Below are 13033 nucleotides of genomic sequence, written 5' to 3'. Positions count from 1 at the left end.
AAGGACGCAGACAGGGTTTCGGTCCCGAAACAAACTGCAACTGACCCAGATTCAGGCTCTTATACAGAAGAGCACTCGCTAACCTCCCAAATGCAAAAGCATAGGTTTGAGGAAGAGCTACAATCAACTGATGTGGACCATACGCAAAAGCGTATTTTCATACAGCAGGGGACAGGAAAAATAAGCACCCTTCCCCCTATTAGAAGAAAGAGAAGGTTGGAGTTCCAAACTGAACAGACACCACAACCAAAAGTGGTGAAAAGAGTTACCCCACCACACTCTCCTCCGCCCGTGATTAACGTCTCACCAGCACAAACTCCATCACACTCCCCAGCTCACACCACCATAAGCCAGGGTGACCAAGATCAAGACGCATGGGACCTATACGAGGCCCCAGTGTCAGATAACAGTCCGGAGGCATACCCTACGAAGCCATCTCCACCAGAGGACAGCACCGCGTATTCTCAAGTGGTGGCTAGAGCAGCACAATTTCACAACGTAAGCCTCCACTCAGAACAGGTCGAGGATGATTTTTTATTCAACACACTCTCCTCCACCCACAGCTCATACCAAAGCCTGCCTATGCTCCCTGGTATGCTCCGGCACGCAAAAGAAATCTTTAAGGAGCCGGTCAAAAGTAGGGCAATCACACCAAGGGTGGAAAAAAAGTATAAGGCGCCTCCTACAGACCCGGTTTTCATCACTACACAGCTGCCACCAGACTCTGTCGTTGTAGGAGCAGCTAGGAAAAGGGCCAACTCCCACACATCTGGAGATGCACCACCCCCAGATAAAGAAAGCCGCAAGTTCGATGCAGCTGGTAAGAGAGTCGCAGCACAAGCTGCAAACCAGTGGCGCATCGCGAACTCCCAGGCACTACTTGCGCGCTATGACAGAGCCCACTGGGACGAAATGCAACATCTCATTGAACATCTGCCCAAGGACTTACAAAATAGGGCAAAACAAGTGGTTGAGGAGGGACAGACCATTTCCAACAACCAGATCCGCTCCTCCATGGACGCTGCAGATACAGCTGCACGGACAATTAATACATCTGTAACTATCAGAAGGCATGCATGGCTCCGAACGTCTGGATTTAAACCAGAGATTCAACAAGCAGTTCTCAATATGCCTTTTAACGAAAAAGAACTGTTCGGTCCAGAAGTGGACACAGCGATTGAGAAACTCAAAAAAGATACGGACACTGCCAAAGCCATGGGCGCACTCTACTCCCCGCAGAGCAGAGGGAATTACAGCACATTCCGTAAAACACCCTTTAGAGGGGGGTTTCGGGGTCAGAGCACACAAGCCAGCACCTCACAAGCAACACCGTCCAGTTACCAGGGACAGTATAGAGGAGGTTTTCGGGGACAATATAGAGGAGGGCAATTTCCTAGGAATAGAGGAAGATTTCAGAGCCCCAAAACCCCTACTACTAAACAGTGACTCACATGTCACTCACCCCCTCCACACAACACCAGTAGGGGGAAGAATAAGTCATTATTACAAAGCATGGGAGGAAATCACTACAGACACTTGGGTTCTAGCAATTATCCAACATGGTTATTGCATAGAACTTCTACAATTCCCTCCAAACATACCACCAAAAGCACAAAATTTGACAACACATCATTCCAATCTCCTGGAGATAGAAGTGCAGGCACTATTGCAAAAGAATGCAATCGAATTAGTGCCAAACACACAAATAAACACAGGAGTTTACTCACTGTACTTTCTGATACCATAGAAGGACAAAACGCTGAGACCAATCCTAGACCTCAGAGTAGTGAACACTTTCATCAAATCAGACCACTTTCACATGGTCACACTACAAGAAGTATTGCCATTGCTAAAACTACACGACTACATGGCAACTTTAGACCTCAAGGATGCTTATTTCCATATACCAATACACCCATCGCACAGGAAATACCTAAGGTTTGTATTCAAGGGAATACATTACCAATTCAAGGTACTGCCTTTCGGATTAACAACCGCACCAAGAGTCTTTACCAAATGTCTAGCGGTAGTCGCTGCACACATAAGAAGGCAGCAAATACATGTGTTCCCATATCTAGACGACTGGCTAATCAAGGCCCATTCGTTAATAGAGTGCTCAAATCACACAAATCATATCATACAAACCCTCTTCAAACTAGGGTTCACCGTCAACTTCACAAAATCCAAAATTCTGCCGCGCAAGGTACAACAATACCTGGGAGCCATAATAGACACATCAAAAGGAGTAGCCACTCCAAGTCCACAAAGAATTCAAAATTTCAACACCATCATACAACGCATGTATCCAACACAAAGGATACAAGCAAAGATGGTACTACAACTCCTAGGCATGATGTCTTCATGCATAGCCATTGTCCCAAACGCAAGACTGCACATGAGGCCCTTACAACAGTGCCTAGCATCACAATGGTCACAAGCACAGGGTCACCTTCTAGATCTGGTGTTAATAGACCGCCAAACTTACCTCTCGCTTCTGTGGTGGAACAACATAAATTTAAACAAAGGGCGGCCTTTCCAAGACCCAGTGCCACAATACGTAATAACAACAGATGCTTCCATGACAGGGTGGGGAGCACACCTCGATCAACACAGCATACAAGGACAATGGAACGTACATCAAACAAAACTGCATATAAATCACCTAGAACTTCTAGCAGTTTTTCAAGCACTAAAAGCTTTCCAACCAATAATAGTTCACAAATACATTCTCGTCAAAACAGACAACATGACAACAATGTATTATCTAAACAAGCAAGGGGGGACGCACTCCACGCAGTTAAGCCTGCTAGCACAAAAGATTTGGCGTTGGGCAATTCACAACCAAATTCGCCTAATAGCACAATTTATACCAGGGATCCAAAATCAACTCGCAGACAATCTCTCTCGAGATCACCAACAGGTCCACGAATGGGAAATTCACCCCCAAATTCTGAACACTTATTTCAAACTCTGGGGAACACCTCAGATAGACTTGTTTGCGACAAAGGAGAACGCAAAATGCCAAAACTTCGCATCCAGATACCCACACAAACAGTCCCAAGGCAATGCCCTATGGATGAACTGGTCAGGGATATTTGCTTACGCTTTTCCTCCTCTCCCTCTCCTTCCTTACCTGGTAAACAAACTCAGTCAAAACAAACTCAAACTCATATTAATAGCACCAACTTGGGCAAGGCAACCCTGGTACACAACGCTGCTAGACCTATCAGTAGTACCCTGCATCAAATTGCCCAACAGGCCAGATCTGTTGACACAACACAACCAAAAGATCAGACACCCAGATCCAGCATCGCTGAATCTAGCAATCTGGCTCCTGAAATCCTAGAATTCGGGCACTTACAACTTACCCAAGAATGTATGGAAGTCATAAAACAAGCCAGAAGGCCATCCACCAGGCACTGCTATGCAAGTAAATGGAAGAGGTTTGTTTGCTACTGCCATATTAATCAAATACAACCATTACACACAACTCCAGAACATGTAGTGGGTTACTTGCTTCACTTACAAAAATCTAACCTGGCTTTCTCTTCCATTAAAATACACCTTGCAGCAATATCTGCATACCTGCAGACTACCTATTCAACTTCCCTATATAAGATACCAGTCATTAAAGCATTCATGGAGGGCCTTAGGAGAATTATACCACCAAGAACACCACCTGTTCCTTCATGGAACCTAAATGTTGTCCTAACTAGACTTATGGGTCCACCTTTTGAACCCATGCACTCCTGTGAAATACAGTTCCTAACCTGGAAGGTGGCATTTCTCATCGCCATTACTTCCCTAAGAAGAGTAAGCGAGATTCAGGCGTTTACAATACAGGAACCTTATATACAACTACACAAGAATAAGGTCGTCCTAAGGACCAATCCTAAATTTTTGCCAAAGGTTATTTCACCGTTCCATCTAAATCAAACAGTGGAACTTCCAGTGTTCTTTCCACAGCCAGATACCATAGCTGAAAGGGCACTACATACATTAGATGTCAAAAGAGCATTGATGTATTACATTGACAGAACAAAGAACATCAGAAAGACTAAACAACTATTTATTGCATTTCAAAAACCTCATGCAGGAAACCCAATATCAAAACAAGGTGTAGCCAGATGGATAGTTAAATGCATCCAAATCTGCTACCTTAAAGCTAAACGACAGCTGCCCATTACACCAAGGGCACACTCAACCAGAAAGAAAGGTGCTACCATGGCCTTTCTAGGAAACATCCCAATGCAAGAAATATGTAAGGCAGCCACATGGTCTACGCCTCACACATTCACCAAGCACTACTGTGTAGACGTGTTATCCGCACAACAAGCCACAGTAGGTCAAGCCGTATTAAGAACATTATTTCAGACTACTTCCACTCCTACAGGCTGATCCACCGCTTTTGGGGAGATAACTGCTTACTAGTCTATGCAAAACATGCGTATCTACAGCGACAGATGCCATCGAACTGAAAATGTCACTTACCCAGTGTACATCTGTTCGTGGCATCAGTCGCAGTAGATTCGCATGTGCCCACCCGCCTCCCCGGGAGCCTGTAGCAGTTTGGAAGTTACCTTCAACTATTTGTATATGTATCATCTCAACCTTAAATAGGTGCATACTTAGTCACTCCATTGCATGGGCACTATTACTACAATTCAACTCCTACCTCACCCTCTGCGGCGAAAAGGAATCGAAGATGGAGTCGACGCCCATGCGCAATGGAGACAAAAGGAGGAGTCACTCGGTCCCGTGACTCGAAAGACTTCTTCGAAGAAAAACAACTTGTAACACTCCGGCCCAACACCAGATGGCGAGCTATTGCAAAACATGCGAATCTACTGCGACTGATGCCACGAACAGATGTACACTGGGTAAGTGACATTTTCATACTTTAACCTTCATTTTGTACATACTTAGTCATTCCATTGCATGGGCACTATTACTAACATACACAACTCCTACCTCACCCTCTGCGGGGAAAACAATCTAACATGGAGTCGACGCCCATGCGCAATGGAACCAAAGTAGGAGGAGTCCCTCGGTCTCGTGACTCGAAAAGACTTCTTCGAAGAAAAACAACTTGTAACACTCCGACCCAACACCAGACGGTGGACTATGCACAGCATGTGAATCTGCAGCGACTAATGCCACGAACAGATGTACACTGGGTAAGTGACATTTTCCTTATCACAAGTCTGACTAGGAAAATGTTGCATGCTGTTGGTGAAAAGGGCAATGTGTTGACTTCAGCACGTCTTAGAAATATAGTCAGTGGCAGCAGTATGTTCGGGTGTATTCCAAAAATACCTTTTTAGTATAATATTTGTTTTCACTTGGGTTCAAAAGCCCAGTAAACCAATTTAAAAGCACTAAAGTGTTTGTTTTCTGCACAGGTCCTTTGGCTCTGAAAACTGGTATAATTTTAGCACACTCCCTTCCTTGCTTTGATCATGTATGAGGTAATCAAATTTGATCCATTAATGCTCAACCCAGAGTTTCTCCACAGTAGGTTTTTTAAGGTGGTGCAAGGTCTTTTTACAATGTAAAGAGAGCAAATTTTGACACATGGTTGTTTCCTTTATAGACATTCTAGACTGATGATTGCACTGTATTTCCCTGCTGTTGACATGGCTCTACAACTGCAGCTGCTGTTTACAGTCCTTTTGGTACCTCATGAGTGAAAATAAGTGTTTTTTTCCACAGGAGGAAGATGAGGTTCCGGATGACGAAACTGTGAACCAGATGATTGCCCGGAATGAGGAGGAATTTGACTTATTCATGGTGAGTGAGATTTGTGTAGAGCACCTTTAAACTAAATCACGTGAAGGCACCCCTACACTGATATGTTAATGGCATGAAATGCACTCTAAGCTGCTAACAGATTGTTACAGGTTGATAGATTTTTAAGTGGCAGAAGTCAGATGTGTGTTCCTTGGGCAGAGTGTCTTATTTTATTGCTGTAATATTTATGGACTTTTATGTGAATGCGTTTGTGAATGAGGCAAGGAGAGCGGACAGTGACTGAGGCATTCCGCGGGCCACAAGTTAAGTACCTAAAGATAGCATTGGTCTGCTCCTTAGTATTTGCCCATATACCATGGTGGGTGGGAGCAGTGTTTCGGATCTTGCAGGCTAAAATTTTGCTTTTTACCTCTAAGAGAAATTGATAAAAAAAATTCAAATGTTGGTTTCCTGTGGTTAGGAATTTGTCTTTGGGCAGGTGAATAGTGGCTGATCAATGCTTACGAAGCTCTGGAGCTGGTTTAGATGTTCATTATAAGGTATCATTGTTACCCTAGGTTTTGCTTTAATGCATGGTGAAATGTCTTGTTACACAATGTGAGGTGTCGTTGCACGAGGTCCAGACGATGGCCAGAGTTTAATAAGGGCTGTATGGCTGGGAAACTTTCAAGTGTGAGCAAGCTTATTGGCCTTCTGTTGGTAGTGATTTGGACTTCAGAATTACAAAAGCCAGAAACTGCAAATTGCCTATCTGGGATGGTTCTGTGTATGCAAACTTTACCAAAGTCATGATACAGGATTATCAGAGCTTTCTATGTCTTTTTTTAAATCTTCTCAATGTCTGTAATCTTCACTCGACGTTAGTTGAATCCCCAGTTCTGGGGGATATTGTTGTGCCTGGACCACAGTATGGTAAATTTTCTGGAGGAACGTTTTTTTTCCTGATCTGACTTCTGTAAACCAAGGACACAATCTGAGATCCCCTTGTGGCAAATTAAAAAAATAAATGTATTTACTTTGCTTGTTATCTGCTCGAGGGTGGTCGGAGGTCTGATTGTTAATTTGACTGCCTCTGGCAGTCTTTTCACTCTGGGCACTGAAGCTTTGTGAGTCAACAGGTGACAACATTTTACCATAATTTAACATAATGTTGATGAAGATTATTTCCAGTGTTCTATCTCCCCTGCAGTTATAAGCAGTGATACATGATTCTTATGAATTTGGTATGCCCAACAGTGAAATAATTTCAGACTGTGGGAGTTATGTTGCCTGGTAGTAGAGAAAGTGGATGTAGAGGTGTGTATCTCAGTGCATGCCCAGCTCAGATCTGTGAGGCTTGTTTTTCTTCGCAGCATGTTTATCACTAGTGTGTGCTAAACATTGTTCTGAGCCTCAGACCCATTTGTTCCCTGGGCAAGCCACAAGTAGACTTAGACTAGTGTGGTTAGGAAAGGAGATATGACAGCAGCTGACAATGGTCTTTATACCTTAGAATCCACTTAGAGCTGGCAGGTGTGGTGATAAATGGTAATACACTTCTATTGATTTTAAGAGCTGTAGGATGCTGACTCTTTAAATAGTGGACCAAAAAGAGGTACACTGTGTAGAGTCCAAGCAAAGCCTAAAGGAATCACAGAGGCACAAATGACACCCCAGATTCTCTCTTTTGTGGTAGTGGGTGAGCAGTTAGGCATATCAGAGGGTAGTGCTGAGCATGTATTGCGCACACACTCATAGCCAGTAAGACACACACACACAAGGAAATCCAACACCAATTTATAAAAATATATTTTCTTGTATATAAATTGTGATACCAAGATCATCGGAATTGAGTGAGTACTTTTCACGTTATGATTTTTATGAGTTGACAGTGCAATTTTTGAAGGGATGATACTGCATTCTGGTACTTAGCAATGACTTACGGGACCAATGGCAAGGTCCAAGGCAGCACCAACAGGTCACTTCAGGAGGCACTGTGCCGTCCTGGTGCAGAGGTGCTTTTCAGCGATGGGGGCCCAGTGTTATCCTATAGGAAAGAAATAGACACTGCATATGGGCACTTAGCAATGACTTACACGACTATTCTTCTGGACTTGAGGTGATTATGGGGAAAGGTCCAGGGCCACACCAACAGTTTACCGGGTGCAAAGGTGCTGTCGTTGGGTGTCCCATTCACTTCAATGGGAAACAATCCGGTCACAAAGTTGCTGCAAGCTGGACCTGGAAAGTCAGTCCAGGGGGACTCTCAGAGGGGCTTGATCTTTCAGGTCCTCAAACAGTGGGGACACCATTGGTCCTGTCGTCCTCCGGCAGTGGGACTCTGGTGCAGTGGTGTCTTTTGGCGTCTGGACCGGTGCTGGAGTTAGTCGCAGTTGGGGAGAAGTCTGCAGAAACAGGCTGCAGATGCTGTCAGGAAGTCCACAGTGGGCAGACACAAGGCATTGTCTCTGGAGGATCTGAGAACTATGCTGGCAGCGTTGGTCCACTTCAGCTCGGGTTAGGCATCTTGTGTGCAGTGGTGCTCTCCGGCGTCATGTTTTTGGCAGTCCTAGCCGCAGTTCTTTCTTGGGCTGCCTACAGATGCAGAGAAACAAAACAGCTTCGCTGCTCCAAAGGAGTTATTCTTGATGATTTGCGAAGCACTGGCAGCTTTCCCGGTTTCTTGGAGACTGCAGCTGCAGGACAGGTCAGTTGCTCCTCCAGGGTCCGGTGCTGCTCGCAGGGTTGGCGCCAAGTCAGTCATGCTCCTTGGTTCTCAGGTTCAGCAGGCTTCTTGTCCACTCCTTCTTTTGTATCCAGCAAAGATATGAGGTTCTTTTATCAGGGGTGTCCCATAAATATTCAATTTAGGGGGCATTAAGGGGAGAGAAGGGTAGTAGTCAGTGGGCTACCACTTCCTGGGAGTCACTACACGCCCTAGATGACCACTTCCTTTGTTGAGTGGGCATCACCCTGTCCCAGAATTCCTAATTCCACCACTCACAGATGGCGGAATTCCTGAGGCTATGTTCATTTTAGGCTGGCCACTGTATGGGTGTGTACAGCTTGTACATGCTACATTTCTCCTGCAGAGCTAATTTTCCTGCCTGCCTAGGTGCCAGATGGGCCCTGGGGTAGAGGGTGGGTCCGGATCTCCCTCTGGGAAAGGCAGGTTCTGCATACTAAATGTGATGGGCTTCTTTGAAGCTTCCTGCCATGGAATGCAGATTTTCAGATCATCCTGTTGGGAGGGGTGAGCAGGCTTTGTTTCTGACCTCCAGAGAGGAAAGGCTCCATACTTGTGGGTCAGATTCTCATCTGTTAGTGGCAGACTGGTTTTTGAACTAGTCAGTGAGCTCACCAGCAGTTTGTAGGTTTTCAGAGGGCACCTCTTAGGTACCATGTGGGTGCATGTATTAATAAATTCATCACAGGTATCAGTGAGGTTTTATCAATATGAGATGTTTGATACCAAACATCCCGATCTTAAGTGAAACTATCATGTAACTGGGGGAACTCGTTTTGACCAGTGTCCAGCACATGTACTTAAAATGTCATCCCTGTTCACTCCATATGTCTAAGAATCAACAGACAAAGTAGGGGTACATTTGCTTGTACAGAAATGTCCATCTTTGTACTATAGTGCACTCTGCCTTACGGCTGTAAGACCTGCTGTAGAAATAATACATGCAGTGTCTAGGGGACGTGCCATGTTGTGTTTTCACTTTTAGGGAGCATCTTGCTACATAGCCTGCTATGGCCGTTTGCATGAAGTTGGTGCTGGGTCCCTTAGAGCGGCACAAGTTGTGCTGTAGCTTTTAGGGCCCTTCTTCAGTACCCAGTACTAAGTGATAACGTGACCAGGTGTAAGGAAATGCCTCCTTGGCATGGTTGCCCCCTGACTTTTTGCCTTTGCTGATGCTATGTTTACAATTGAAAGTGTGCTGAGGCCTGCTAACCAGGCCCCAGCACCAGTGTTCTTTCCCTAACCTGTACTTTTGTATCCACAATTGGCAGACCCTGGCATCCAGATAAGTCCCTTGTAACTGGTACTTCTAGTACCAAGGGCCCTGATGCCAAGGAAGGTCTCTAAGGGCTGCAGCATGTCTTATGCCACCCTGGAGACCTCTCACTCAGCACAGACACACTGCTTGCCAGCTTGTGTGTGCTAGTGAGGACAAAACGAGTAAGTCGACATGGCACTCCCCTCAGGGTGCCATGCCAGCCTCTCACTGCCTATGCAGTATAGGTAAGACACCCCTCTAGCAGGCCTTACAGCCCTAAGGCAGGGTGCACTATACCATAGGTGAGGGTACCAGTGCATGAGCATGGTACCCCTACAGTGTCTAAACAAAACCTTAGACATTGTAAGTGCAGGGTAGCCATAAGAGTATATGGTCTGGGAGTCTGTCAAACACGAACTCCACAGCACCATAATGGCTACACTGAAAACTGGGAAGTTTGGTATCAAACTTCTCAGCACAATAAATGCACACTGATGCCAGTGTACATTTTATTGTAAAATACACCACAGAGGGCACCTTAGAGGTGCCCCCTGAAACTTAACCGACTGTCTGTGTAGGCTGACTAGTTCCAGCAGCCTGCCACACCAGAGACATGTTGCTGGCCCCATGGGGAGAGTGCCTTTGTCACTCTGAGGCCAGTAACAAAGCCTGCACTGGGTGGAGATGCTAACACCTCCCCCAGGCAGGAGCTGTGACACCTGGCGGTGAGCCTCAAAGGCTCACCCCTTTGTCACAGCCCAGCAGGGCACTCCAGCTTAGTGGAGTTGCCCGCCCCCTCCGGCCACGGCCCCCACTTTTGGCGGCAAGGCTGGAGGGAACAAAGAAAGCAACAAGGAGGAGTCACTGGCCAGTCAGGACAGCCCCTAAGGTGTCCTGAGCTGAGGTGACTCTGACTTTTAGAAATCCTCCATCTTGCAGATGGAGGATTCCCCCAATAGGGTTAGGATTGTGACCCCCTCCCCTTGGGAGGAGGCACAAAGAGGGTGTACCCACCCTTAGGGCTAGTAGCCATTGGCTACTAACCCCCCAGACCTAAACACGCCCTTAAATTCAGTATTTAAGGGCTACCCTGAACCCTAGAAAATTAGATTCCTGCAACTACAAGAAGAAGGACTGCCTAGCTGAAAACCCCTGCAGCGGAAGACCAGAAGACGACAACTGCCTTGGCTCCAGAAACTCACCGGCCTGTCTCCTGCCTTCCAAAGATCCTGCTCCAGCGACGCCTTCCAAAGGGACCAGCGACCTCGACATCCTCTGAGGACTGCCCCTGCTTCGAAAAGACAAGAAACTCCCGAGGACAGCGGACCTGCTCCAAGAAAAGCTGCAACTTCGTTTCCAGCAGCTTTAAAGAACCCTGCAAGCTCCCCGCAAGAAGCGTGAGACTTGCAACACTGCACCCGGCGACCCCGACTCGGCTGGTGGAGATCCAACACCTCAGGAGGGACCCCAGGACTACTCTGATACTGTGAGTACCAAAACCTGTCCCCCCTGAGCCCCCACAGCGCCGCCTGCAGAGGGAATCCCGAGGCTTCCCCTGACCGCGACTCTTTGAACCTAAAGTCCCGACGCCTGGGAGAGACCCTGCACCCGCAGCCCCCAGGACCTGAAGGACCGGACTTTCACTGGAGAAGTGACCCCCAGGAGTCCCTCTCCCTTGCCCAAGTGGAGGTTTCCCCGAGGAATCCCCCCCTTGCCTGCCTGCAGCGCTGAAGAGATCCCGAGATCTCTCATAGACTAACATTGCGAACCCGACGCTTGTTTCTACACTGCACCCGGCCGCCCCCGCGCCGCTGAGGGTGAAATTTCTGTGTGGACCTGTGTCCCCCCCGGGGCCCTACAAAACCCCCCTGGTCTGCCCTCCGAAGACGCGGGTACTTACCTGCAAGCAGACCGGAACCGGGGCACCCCCTTCTCTCCATTCTAGCCTATGTGTTTTGGGCACCACTTTGAACTCTGCACCTGACCGGCCCTGAGCTGCTGGTGTGGTGACTTTGGGGTTGCTCTGAACCCCCAACGGTGGGCTACCTTGGACCAAGAACTAAGCCCTGTAAGTGTCTTACTTACCTGGTTAACCTAACAAATACTTACCTCCCCTAGGAACTGTGAAAATTGCACTAAGTGTCCACTTTTAAAACAGCTATTTGTCAATAACTTGAAAAGTATACATGCAATTTTGATGATTTGAAGTTCCTAAAGTACTTACCTGCAATACCTTTCGAATGAGATATTACATGTAGAATTTGAACCTGTGGTTCTTAAAATAAACTAAGAAAAGATATTTTTCTATATAAAAACCTATTGGTTGGATTTGTCTCTGAGTGTGTGTACCTCATTTATTGTCTATGTGTATGTACAACAAATGCTTAACACTACTCCTTGGATAAGCCTACTGCTCGACCACACTACCACAAAATAGAGCATTAGTATTATCTATTTGTACCACTATTTTACCTCTAAGGGGAACCCTTGGACTCTGTGCATGCTATTCCTTACTTTGAAATAGCACATACAGAGCCAACTTCCTACATTGGTGGATCAGCGGTGGGGTACAAGACTTTGCATTTGCTGGACTACTCAGCCAATACCTGATCACACGACAAATTCCAAAATTGTCATTAGAAATTGATTTTTGCAATTTGAAAAGTTTTCTAAATTCTTAAAAGACCTGCTAGGGCCTTGTGTTAGATCCTGTTTAGCATTTCTTTTAGAGTTTAAAAGTTTGTAAAAGTTTGAATTAGATTCTAGAACCAGTTTTAGTTTCTTAAAAAGTATTCCAACTTTTAGAAGCATAATGTCTAGCACAGATGTGAATGTGGTGGAACTCGACACCACACCTTACCTCCATCTACAGATGAGAGAGCTAAGGTCACTCTGTAAACTAAAGAAAATAGCAATGGGCCCCAAACCTACCAAAATACAGCTCCAGGAGCTTTTGGCAGAGTTTGAAAAGGCCAACCCCTCTGAGGATGGCAACTCAGAGGATGAAGATAGTGACTTGGAGGGAAATTCCCCCCCTCCAGTCCTACTTAGGGAGAGCAGGGCTTCTCAAGCCCTGACTCCACAAATAATAGTCAGAGATGCTGGTTCCCTCACAGGAGGGACCAACAACTCTGAAATCACTGAGGATAACTCCAGTGAAGAGGACATCCAGTTAGCCAGGATGGCCAAAAGATTGGCTTTGGAAAGACAGATCCTAGCCATAGAGAGGGAAAGACAAGAGATGGGCCTAGGACCCATCAATGGTGGCAGCAACATAAATAGGGTCAGAGATTCTCCTG

The 13033-nt window shown here is 46.2% G+C and overlaps 1 protein-coding gene across 6 annotated transcripts in view; it reads left to right on the top strand.

The window, feature by feature from the left end:
- SMARCA4 (SWI/SNF related BAF chromatin remodeling complex subunit ATPase 4) overlaps nucleotides 1-13033 on the top strand; it is an 813549-nt gene that overhangs the window by 448617 nt on the left and 351899 nt on the right. For all 6 annotated transcript variants that reach the window (XM_069231516.1, XM_069231512.1, XM_069231517.1 and 3 more), the window contains exon 27: nucleotides 5713-5790. In XM_069231516.1, coding sequence (XP_069087617.1) covers nucleotides 5713-5790 — 78 coding nt within the window. The remainder of the gene's footprint in view (nucleotides 1-5712; nucleotides 5791-13033) is intronic.

The sequence above is a fragment of the Pleurodeles waltl genome, chromosome 4_2 (assembly GCF_031143425.1).
Source record: "Pleurodeles waltl isolate 20211129_DDA chromosome 4_2, aPleWal1.hap1.20221129, whole genome shotgun sequence".
NCBI classification, from domain to species: Eukaryota; Metazoa; Chordata; class Amphibia; order Caudata; family Salamandridae; genus Pleurodeles; species Pleurodeles waltl.
Note: the sequence above shows the minus strand (reverse complement) of the source record. Positions and strands in the feature narration are given on the sequence as shown.